This window comes from Neopsephotus bourkii, unplaced genomic scaffold, assembly GCF_033783945.1.
Source record: "Neopsephotus bourkii isolate Nb327-2 ecotype Australia unplaced genomic scaffold, CSIRO-AGI_Nbou_v1 NB_1783, whole genome shotgun sequence".
Classification (NCBI taxonomy): Eukaryota; Metazoa; Chordata; class Aves; order Psittaciformes; family Psittacidae; genus Neopsephotus; species Neopsephotus bourkii.
Window position 1 is genome coordinate 591,051 of NW_026902257.1, and position 12,151 is coordinate 603,201.

General features: G+C 39.9%; 1 protein-coding gene across 5 annotated transcripts in view; it reads right to left on the reverse strand.

Annotated features, from left to right (window-relative positions):
- Window positions 1–6,933: 6,933 nt before the first annotated feature.
- Window positions 6,934–12,151, reverse strand: part of LOC133226456 (L-threonine ammonia-lyase-like) — a 36,236-nt gene continuing 31,018 nt past the window's right edge. For all 5 annotated transcript variants that reach the window (XM_061380052.1, XM_061380051.1, XM_061380050.1 and 2 more), the window contains one exon: window positions 6,934–8,244. In XM_061380052.1, the coding sequence (XP_061236036.1) occupies window positions 8,146–8,244 (99 nt within the window). In that variant the 3' untranslated portion in view covers window positions 6,934–8,145. The remainder of the gene's footprint in view (window positions 8,245–12,151) is intronic.

A 12,151-nucleotide genomic window follows, 5' to 3' on the forward strand; every position in this document is an offset into this window, starting at 1 on the left:
GAGAGAAAATAAATTGGCATTCCCAAAACCTAGCTGAAATTTTTATATTTTATATCTGTGGATGAAATTGAAAGTAGTGAGTAGACATACACCACTGTGTCATGATGCTGACATCCTGAAATCTGTGGTTGAGTGACCATCTTAAGGCCCCCTCAGGGTACTTCTATATGCATAGTGAGCCTTTTATCATACAGTCTTTGAATATCTGAACAAGAATTTAGCCTGTCTTGTTTTAGCACTTTTTAAAGTAATAACTATTTAAATATTAACTATGGTGTGGGGAGAAGTTTTAGCTTGCCATCTGTGCTGCTAGTGTTCTGGAAGAAGGGAGAAGAAAAGTTTGTTCTTTCTTTAACAAAGAGCTCCACAAGGCAGTAACAAATTTCTGCCTTGTGCAGTACCTACAGACTTTAATAATTCTGACTAGAAGTCTTACTCAAGCACAGGTACACAAAGTTTTTGCTTTTCAGTCAGAACTAAAGGTATGATGAACTGAAGGGTTTCAAATGGTGGTTTGTCTACATTTTGTAGAGAAGTAGAAACTCGTGTTTAGTGGCTAGAGATCCAATAGGAATGTTAAGAGCCCGAACTGTTTTGCTGTCTAATCTTTTAATCTATGACTCTGGAATAAAGATATATAAAAAAAAAAGTGAAGTTGTTTTTCTTTAATTCATTCTGGAAATAAATGTCTAGGCATCATCTTTATACTCATTGCAGTATCCACACTTGGAGCATACAGGATCAGCTGACTATGCTTTCCAGAGTGCTGCAGAAGTCTAGCATTTCTAACAGCAAGGTATTGATGTGCCTTCTTTCTAATCAATAATTAAAAAAACAGACCCACAAAAACCTCTGTGACACTAAAACATGTGTAGATATAATACTTTGTGGCTCAAGATGAATTCTAATGGAATGCTGAATGAGCATTAACTTCAGCATGGGAAGGGATTAAAGGAATAGCTTTGGTTCAGCATTCTCATGGTAGTGTTCCTGTACAGAGGAAAGGTGTAACAGTAACACCAAGGCTAGTTAAAGGAAAAGTGGCAAGATGCTTTTCTCCTTAATGAGTATTTTTATCTGGTTTTGTTTCCCACGATTCACTTTCCATCAATAAAGGTGTAGATAAGGTCAGAACTACACTAGCTTCCCCTCCCACCCCCAGTCTGCACTCCAAGCACTTGTCACACTCACCATCACAGCTTTCACAGCCCTTCCTAGGCTGAGTTCTGGAATGGCTAGAGATAATCACAGCTCTGAGAAATAAACTGCTTACTCTTAGACTCAACTAGAAGAGCTTCCCTTTAGAAAGGCAATGGTAAAAACTTCTGCAAGTGTAGCCCAGGGAAGATACAAAAGAAAAAAGTGGTCCATTTATAACTTCCTTAGTGAAAAAAATGCATGCAAGTTAGAAAAAGTTATAACCAGACTAGAATCATCAGCAGAGTGTTTTGAAATGTTTATGGATGTTTTGTTTGGCTGGGGATTTTGGGTGGGGTGGGTTTTGGTTTTTTTATTTTTTTTTTTTTTTATATATTTTTGGGGGGGTGAGTTGTTTGGGGTTTTTTTGTTTTGTGTTTCTTTTTCTGCTTGTTGGGTTTTTTTTGGCTTGACAGATCTCAGCAGCTCTCTGGAGGTGATTGGGCTTTGCTTACCAAATGTTTCAGAAATGTCACTACATTGCATTCAGCTACCATCAAACATTTTCTCTTCCCTACCCTTGCTTTGCAGCAGTTAAGTTTCTCCACTTGTTTAAACAAGTGTTTACTCTCAGCCTCAGAACTGCAAGCAGCTCAGATGCCCATTTTCTACAGGTTTTGGAGCCCATGAAATCCCCAAGTCAAAATCTGAGAAGCATGGGATAAGCAGCACTTGTTAGAAAGAAACCCACAGAATGGCAAGATTCAAAATAATATTGAGATACCATTTCTGAATATTTGTTTAGTGTCCCTAACATTGCAGCAAGATAAACATATCATAATACTTTACAAATTAATAGTTAAAAAAGAAACCAGCAAGCAAAAGGAACCTGAATCCAGGTATGCAACTCGCTAAGCTCATAGAAACATACATTCATTTACAGCTAGCAACAGGCTCCTCAGAAACAGCACTGATTACACCAGACAACCATTTCTCCAGGCTACCCTAATAGCAACAATAAGAGATTACTCTTCATCACATAGAGCAATTCTTTCCACTGCAGTAAAAATCCTCTTTCCATAACAAAAGGGGAGAGCAACAGAAGCATACACTTGTTGTCACAGCAGCTCAAAGGCTAAGTGTTGAACCATCTTCCACATCCCACCCAAACCTCCTAGTCTGCCAAAGGAAAACACTTGCAAATGTTAATACTTCTCTGTGAAAAAATGTTTCAAAATACTGCTTCCAACCATAAGGAGAACCAAGTGACTCTTACAGAAGGGCTTTTACTATTAAAGAACACTAAATTAGGTGGCAAATCACAAAGAAAGCTAAGCTGACATTAACAAAGGTTTTTCAGGGCGGATATTTCTGCTAAGGAGGGTGTGGACAGTATTAAAGAGAAATCCTGGTTATCTATCCATTCCTAATTGAAAACAAGAAAAAAAAACCAACTTGCTATGAAAGCCAGAGTGCAAAGCTGAATATGCTTTATGCTAATAAAGCAGATGCCAAGAGAATTTAAAACAACAGTGCCTGCTTTTTCTAGGCAAAAATAAGTCATTATTTGACCTGCATTGGTGATCAAAAGAGAGAATTTCATACAAGTCACAAATAACCACATCCCTTACAACAGTGCTTTTATGCTGATTGCTTGGTAACCTTGTTGCAGGAGAAAATGCAAGAAACCCCTTCACAGATCCATTTTCACCTTTAAAACATAATAAATGGGAATATGTGGAAATGAGTGTAATGTACTTAAGCACAGTGAGGAATCCAGATGAGCATGTTTAACAAATCACTGCTTAAATCAAGCTCTGCTGATGAGAACCTGGGTCAGGAAACAAAGCAAAAGCTCGGAAGCTTTGCTCAGTCTGAACAGAGACAATGAGATGTTTCCCATCTGTTTCAAAGCACCATTTCTAAAGCCTGAAGGGCTGTAGCTCATTTTTTTGCAAGGGAGCAGTGAAAAACCTCTCTCAGAATCTCAATGTCTTGCTTTGCCTCTCTTTTATGCTGACCTAGATTTTTCTAAACACAAGAGGAGTCAACTGGTCCTGCCTGTAGGCTTGGCCTAGTGAGGACTCAAAACTTCTGGCTTGTGGCCAACAGCCTATCCATTCAGTTTGTCTTGCCAGCAATGTGTTTACTCAGGCTGGTGCCTGTCTGCAAGGCCTGCATGAACAGCTCAAGAGATTGCCATGGGTTGTTGAAAGCAAAAGAAACAAACACAAAAATCCCTCGACATTTCCTTTACTAACACTTTTCAGAGGAGAAGCAATGATACGGCACAACCCATACACTGTACAAGACCTTACAAGACCCCTGCAATTCCATATATAACTACAGCACATGCATCAATAGGAAGGAGGAGGAAAGAGAGATACAAGGAACACCACTGTATTTTTTGGCCCCTTTTTTTCCAGACTGTTCTCTCAGAATAAAACCTCTTACGTGCCCCTTGAGTGAACAGACAGGGACTCCAATTTACCAAGTTCAGAAACCACGCAAGTTAAAATGTCCTTCTAAAGACACTTCACTTCTTAGTAAAGAAAACCAAAACAACCAAGCAAACAAAATTAGACACAAACATCATCCTTCTCCACAAATTCCAGAAGCATAAAAGATTTAAAAGTAAAGAAGAATACCTGCATTTAGAAGAGCTTTACAGACAACATCAACAGCACAGCTAAACCCCCTCACCAACATGACCTTCCCCTCCAAAGGTGGGGCAAGCCCCTCATATCCTTTGTGTGGATGCACTCAGGTGTGGTTGATCTGGCTCTGCCCATTAAAGACTCTTCCTTTGTTCAGAGAGACAAGCTGCATAGGCTTAAGGACCCTGTTATATATGTTTAGTACTGAAGTACTTCAAAACGCTCATATCTCATTAGAATGCTTTCCAACCATAGCCACCGTTTTTTGCTGCAATTTCATTTAATATAAATAAAGTGCTTTTTTACAAGGGGAAATTCAGCAGCTCTGCAGGGTATGACATTCAGAATTCTCCCACCATTGAGACAAAGGAAAAAGTTGGGGGCACATGAAAGCAAAGGTTTCTAATAGAAAGAAACTCTGCAAACTTCAATATCCTGTACATGGTAGACTGCTTGCAGTTAAATGAACAGGGAAGAAGGTGACAGGAGAACCAATAAGCTGTCAGGAGAAACAAGGCCATCAAATAAATGACTGGCAGGAATTACAGTCCAACCCCAGCGTCTTGCAGTTGCCTTTTCCAGCCACTAAACCACATGTACCAGGCCCAGATCTATGAAACGTTCGGTGTAGTGTGTGAAAAGCACTTAACTGCGTTTTGGGATGGGAAGGAGGATCACACATTTCTAAATCTTCCACAAGTATTAGGGTAGTTGTCAAGTGCTACTTGTGAGGACATGCCACCTGCACTGGGAGACGAATCTCTCCTGATACCGTGTAAACATGTACTGGTAGAGCTTTAGATGTTAAACCAGAGCTAAAAGGACCTGCCTGAAGAAATTAAGATGTCAATGCAGCAAGAGAGTTTATTTAAATTAAAAATACACCTTGCTTGTACCAGTTCTTGGAAGAAGTTGTTCTGTGTCCTGACAACCTTGCATTCATAGGGCTGCTCCCAAAGCTCAGTAGCTTAGCTCTAGTGGAAATACCCAGGTCAAAACATCCACATACATTTTAGCAGGCAGCCTGCTGCACTCTGATTTGATTTACCAGGTATCATGGACTTCATTCACCTGCAGAAGCCCAGCCCAGGAGGACACTTCTGCACTCAGACTCAACACATTGTCCAGGAACACAACCAGGTACACACAAGTTGGTGTTTGCGTCTGGCCCTGCATGTGAAACAGTAGCATCTCTCAAGAGGAGATGCTCACCCAGCCTTGCAGTCTCCCATCCCACTCCACAGGGCAAGAGCAGCAGTCCTGCCCAGCTGTGCTTACCTGCCTGGCAGCCTAGAGCTCCCCCTGTGTTAATAATGAGGATTTCATGTCAATGTCAATGACAAGGGAAAACAGATTAACTCTGAAGTTTTAATGCAAGGCTTCTATTAGTACTGTATGAAAGAATGACAAATATTTCACTGCTGAGTTGGTATAGCATCCTTTTAATTATTTTTCAAACAAATACAATGCTTACATTTGCATTTTGCTGATTTAACAATTTGTGAAATTCTTATGTAATCATTAAAGTTATTTTTATTCAAGATACATAAGAATACTCGTTATAAAAGTACTTCTTTCAATGAAACATTTTAAAACATTATTAGATCATTGAAATGCTGTAGCCCCATTACAGTTTGTAACACCAAAAGGTCAGCAGCGCAGGTATTTCAGTATTCTTTGCAACTGCATACATTCATTTAGATGTTTCATTTTCAGGTTTTTTCCCCTTGGAAGTATTTTATCTTAGATTTTTAGGCCAATAGGCTTGCATAAGATCAATACAGAATGGAAATCAACTCTGGCGTTCTTATATTCAAACGTGTTTACCACTGAAGAGTGATTTACACTTTATACTTAATGCAATGAAAATAAAACCAAACCACATATATCATGACTGACATTTTAAGTATCTTCTATACATCACTTTCCTTTTTTTTTTTCCCTTTTCCTTCCTCCCCCCCCCCCCCCCCCCAACCACATCTTCAAAATCCTCAACTGATTTTGAATGCATTGCTTTTTGGTTGCTCTGTCTGCTGCCTCTCCTGCCCCAGCCTGGTAAGGACTTGCTAAATGTAGTTCGCACTGATTAGAAAAGAAGTCATTAATGCTCTGAGCTTCTAAGAAAAAACAAAGTCCAGGATAATGCAGGGCGATAAACCAAGGACTCAGACAGCAGAAGCTGTTGGTCACTACTGAGAACATTAGTTTAAAATTCCCATTCTCTTCTTATGTAGATACCCGAGACATCCTCAAAACTTCATGAGAGTTTTGCCAAAAGAGATAAGAGGATAATTAAACCCTTACATATAATGGTTTTTACACCCCCAAATCTGCTCTTTGATAATGGGTTTCATTGCAAGTTTCAATTGAAGTAGCACATAGGCAATATGTACTCTGACATCACATATTTCTATGCAGATATCTTAAACTCTTCTGACCATGAAGAAAGGAGTAGTGTCTGACAGGCTGTGATTTACAGAACATGTTCTCTAGCCCAAGCCCTATACACCCCATTCTGGACGGCAAGAAGGGAAAGAAACTAGCTGTTCTGTCATGAACAATTTTTAGTTCCATCTGCAAAACAATGTGGTCCTTTCAAAAGTAGACCAAATCAGTGAACTTCTATTATTTGTCCACAACTTGTGATAGTCTCTTCTCTATTCCTACTCCTTCCTGAGCCACTACAAGAAGGAATGAACAGACTATTTCTCAGGAAAGAAAAAAATACTGTACAGATAGTCAGAATGCTGCCCTCTTCGTCCCATCTTGCAGGCACAAGTTAAGTTACAGATAGAGCTGGATGTCCATAGGTAGTAGATACAACACAGATGACATCTGCACAAGAGTGGATATGCAGTTTGCTCTTTTTAGTCCATAAGGACCCTGTGTTTAGGCTGCTCAAACTTCCCGGATGATGCCCTGCCCAGCCTACAGATGCACTACAGTTAAAGGAGGGCAGAGAAAACGTTTGCCCACCCCAGGGCATCTCCTCTTGCTGGATTTTCATCTGGGCTCCGCTAGGGCACTGCTAAATATATCATATTTATTTTATATATGTAATTATCAATTTGATATGCTAGAGATAGGATTAAGTCCTCTCATTAAAATATGTACACCTCAAATTTGGGTCAACCATTTAGCCAAGAGGAGTAGCATATGTCAGCTCTGTTGCACCTGGCCTTAAATTGAATTTTGCTCGAGTGGAAAGGTCACTGTTGTACACACACTCAGAAGTGGGCCTGAATTTCTCTTACGTTTCTTGCCATCCCACTTTGTTACCATATTAGCTGTCTGTAGTGATGTGTATTTAGGTCAATGTGTTCTTTGTTAATTGCATTAGCCATGTGCCTGAGACTTAGGCTTCCTCTTCACCTGGCACTGCCTTGGGCTATTAACATGTGGCCTATAAATATGTTTCACTTTTAACAGTGTACTTAATCTGTCAGGTGAAATGGATAGAGTCTGTTTTAGGCAGAGTAAGATGATCAGTGGAATGCTAATTACAAAATTCATATGGGTGGAGAGACCCCTTTTTATAAAGAAACACAAGCCATTTTATATGCTACTTCTTATACTGAGTAACCAAAAGCAGAGGGAAGAATTATATTTGTGTTCTGCATATGAGGTCTAATTATATTTGTAATATTGGGATTTTTTTAATTGCTGAAACATCTTTTGGAACTTTACTTTATAAATAGTATCATTTTCGCTTGGAAAAAAAAAAACCTAAATACAATATTGGCTTTTGTCTTCCAAGGTTTTTTTGGTTTTGTTTAAATTGTATTTGGTTAGCATCATTTTCCCTTGCATGATAGCAAAGACCAGAGCAAGAATAAGAAGTGTGTTCAAACCCATATCGCACACTTGAATATATTCCCTGAAGCACATTCAGCAAATGGAGAACTGCTTCTGGCTTGGAAATGGAAAATTACTGTACTATCAGTATGGCAAAGTCCAGAAGAAGGAGCTGCATTACTTTAACTAGAGGCATCAAAATCAAAAGACCTTTGAGAGGTCTATATTAAATGTAAAGAAAAATGTCTTCCCCCAGTTTATGTACTGAATACCACAGGATCCTACATGCTAGCCAAAATTCAGCCAGCCAGCTGATAATGAATTACTGAATTCCAACACCAGCAGAGACTAGAAGTTTCCCTTAGCTAAGCTAAAGTTTGGAGTTTGACCTTTTTCCCAAGGACATTCACTATGTTTTAAGCAGAAAATAAATATCCTGAAAATATTTGCTAACTGTTCAGCTTTGAAAGCTAGTATCTCTTCTGAATGCCTCAAGATTAGGGCTCTATAAAATACTTGTTGTAGGATCTCCTCCCTTTCCCCTGTGCTGTGTTCATCACCGCTCGGTCCAGACAGCTGTGGGATAGCGTTCCAAGAGTGCGTTCCTCAGCTGGGCTGTGTGGATCTTGTCTCTGGTCTCCACAGTGCAGGTGACCTGGGAAAAGAATTAAGAGCATTCCTGATGGCATGGCAGCAACCTTGGACACAGGCATTTCCAGCTCATAAAAGCAAAATGATCAGTGCAATGTAAAAACTCTGGACCTTGCATGCTCTGTCTACTCAGGAGACATATGGGGCTTTTGCAGCTGTCCTGTATGGTCCTAAAAGCTTCCAACAGCCTGCTTTATTGCATTCAATAGGTTTAAAGGAGAGAGGCTGATCCTCTGCTGGCTCCTGGGCAAAATACTTGTCTGCTGTTGGCTTCCCTGAAGTCATCTGTTAGTAGCTTCTTATTTCCGTTCCCTGAGGTATGTAGATGGTGCTGCTGCCACCTCACCACATTTCTGTATTTCTGGGCACTGTTTGTTCCAGTGCCTTCATCCTTCAACCTCTTTATATTCTCCTCTCTCATGAACTGATCCCCTGCAGTCCTTCATTGTCTCTGCAGTATTCTGGCTGGTTTCACCTACTCACACACCTTCTTTTTTATTCTGACTTTTTGTTTGCCCATTGCATCACTTCTGTTTTTCTGTTATGGCTGTTCTGCTGCTAAATCAAACCCAGACAAACCTAATCCTCATAGTTACCTTTTTACTCTTCACTCACCTCTGCAAGTATTATTGACAATCCTGACAGGCAGACACTAAAGACAATAACATCAAAGTAGTTTTTTTCAGTTGTTCTTTATTCCCTCTTTTCTACACACTCACATCTCTATTGCACCATTTGAAAATCTAGGCACTACCAAAGGTGAGGCACCAATCTGAAGGTGCAGACGGAAAATTACACCTCACAAGTTTAGACTATTAACTTCTGTCACAGCTGACCCTGCTGGAATTATCACTGATGTTCAAAGTGCCACGTGGAAAAAAACAGCTCACAGAAACATGGGAATCTAGTGAGGAAAGGATCCAAGATGAGTCACGGTGCAACAACAGAGTTTATGGTAACAGGCAAATCTACAGAGAATAAAGACAAAAACATGGCCATGGTAACCTTAAGGTGGACTGCTGCAGACAGATGTCCTGTATAATGTTCTTGTCAGAGCTCCATCCTTTACAGAGAGCAAAAAGGCAAAAAATAGAATTGTCTCTATTCAAATATGCTTATGAGGATATTTCTAAACAGGAACTTTGTGAATTCATGTTTCTGAATGAGCTTAAAATAGCAATAAACCTTTAGCAAAACTGTTGAATGAGAAGGTGAAAGACTAACTCCACATTATTCTAAACAGCCATGAGCTTACTTGATTAGAAAACTGGCTATAGCTTCTTAAATATGCTTCATTAAATGAGACACATTTCTGATCTGTTTCTGTAATTCTACGCCTCTTATCTTGAATGTCATTCCATTCTTGTTTGGCTTTTGCAACGCAAATTCTCTTGAGGTTACATCCCACTTTTTCTCCTCTGAACTGGGATTTAGTCTACAATTACAAAAAGCTGCTCTTCTCCCCTTCCACAGCCATCATGCCTGTTTTGTCCTGAGCAAATCAATTGCTGCACTTGGAACCAGTCTGGACTTGCCAGGTCCACCTTTGAACGTCTGGCAGCAAGCAGCTATTCTGCCCTTGGGAGCAAGCATGATTTTGATTTATAGAGCTAACTATCCTCCTCTCTGCCCTTTTCTTTGTGGTAATGATTGAAGCCCAAGAGCTTGTAAACTGTTTGGATAAATACTGTCTTTTTGTTCTGAGCATGCACAGCATACAACACCTGATATGGCTATTAATAGCCTGTAGTGTGTTATAAAAGTAATAACAGCATCACAGCATAAACAATTCCAGAAATTCACCTGGAATTCGCCTGATATTTCACACCTGTCAAGCAGAGGAAGAGAGAACATTTCCTCTCAACAGAAGTGAACAGAGAATCACACTACACTTGAGAGCAGCTACACGTTTAAACAGCAAGGCAGGCAAGAATTTGCTTTCTTACTCAGACTAAGTCAATTCACACAGTAGTTTTACTTTCACAGAACCCTCTCTTACTCACTTCACCAAGGAAGTATCATTTACGTGAGTGTCCAATAGGGAAATCCTCATATTCATGGGGAGATATTAGATAGATTTTATCTATCTGGGATGAATAGTCACCTAGGTACTAATTGCTACAGGATGTTGCATACCTGCTGATGAGTTAAGAGTAAACACTCTAAATTGGTCTTATCTAAGAATACATAACAAAACCTATTACCTGATGTGTTTTACACTCCATGCAAGACAACCCGTGACAACTAGAGAAAACTTTAGATCTGTTTCAAACCCATAAACCCTCAGGACTAGACACAGGCTTTTGAGCCAGCAGAGCTCTCATTCACTGCAAGACCATGTTTGTGTAGTAGACCTTGCTTCTGGGTGTATCAAAAAACCCGCAAAAAAACATCAACAACAAATAAGGAATACATTTTATGCATTTCTCTCCTGCATATGTCCTTGATGGACAAAATAAAATAATCTGGTCCTGTAAGACCACTAAAATAACCAGCCACGTTATTTTATCTCAAGGTGAAAGTCAGATAGTCCCCAGGACTGGTGCAATGCAACGCTTGACAAAGAACTTAACAACTGCCATAGCTGTCGCCTGTTCATGCACCCTGAGCCCTTATCTTTTGGCATATTCTTGCATTCAGGTTGGTGAGCACAAGCAAGTTATTGTTGCATTATGTAAATCAGATAATAATCCAGCAGGTCTACTTTTAGCCTTCCTGGAGACAGGTTATTTCTGCTGTTAAACTGCTAATGATGTTAAACTGTTCTGTACCACCTTAGTCTGCTGTGGAATGCCAATGAAGAAAATGACTGAGAAGGAATGTATTGTTGGACTTCCCACTCCAAGTGTCTTCATTTTGCAGATGGGGAACTGAAGCACAGTAACAATGCCTTGCCCAGGGTCATGCAGGAAATGCTTTAGGAATGACACCATCCTTTCTGTAGCTGGACAGCTGCATGCTCCTCTGCATTCTCTTCGCAGGTCAATAATACAGAATATGTTGGCAACTGGAGACTATAATCCAAAATATTCTCCTCCAGCCTTTTACAAAATGCACATTGACCCAAAGGAATTTACTCAAATTGACCAGAGCACACTAAAATAATTTAATGGGTTCTGGCTTGAGGTGAATAAACTGTATGGAAAAAAAAAAAGGTATTACACCACACAAAGCGAGCTAGGAAATGCAGCACCACTGGGACAATGTGTAATGTTATCACAAAGAAAAAGCAGTATTTGATTTATGAATTCGTATTTTGTTGCACAGTCAGAGGGAGAAGTAATATGATGGATGTTCTTTTTACAACTGGTCTCTTCTGTGTTATTTGAAGGCACAGCAGATTTAAGCTCCTGAGAGGTTTGATGTGAACAAACCAGACAAGCCCATAACTTCAAACAGGACTGAGGTCAGAGGGAACACAGGCACTGCAGCTGCTTCTCTGCAAAGCTGCTGGAGCACATCAAGACCTTGCAGGCCGTCACTGCTCTGTTCCAGGACCCTCCTGTACCTGCCAGTCTGACTGCTGCAGTTGCAGTGGTGGTGAGAAGACTTTTCTGGATACTTGATAAGCTCAAAGTTAATTCCTGTTTTTAGCCTAAGTCCAAATACGAGACACCCTGATACTGATAAAGAATAGGGAAAGCTCACAAAAACAAGTTGTAGTTTCCTCCTACTAACTGGGTAATATTACCAGATTTCTATATCCAGTTAGCCATTAATATTAGATATTTTTTCCCTTAGCTCTGATCCTTATTTCTACCTGTATTCCTGATCACCTATCCTGCTTCAGTAGTTGTGAAAGGTGAAGCCTACCGGACTGGTTATTTGTATAATTTGCTAAGAGTTATCTATTTCAATACTGGGACTTCAGAATCCATTTCCTCACTGCTCAGGTAAGAGTGAATTAAGGT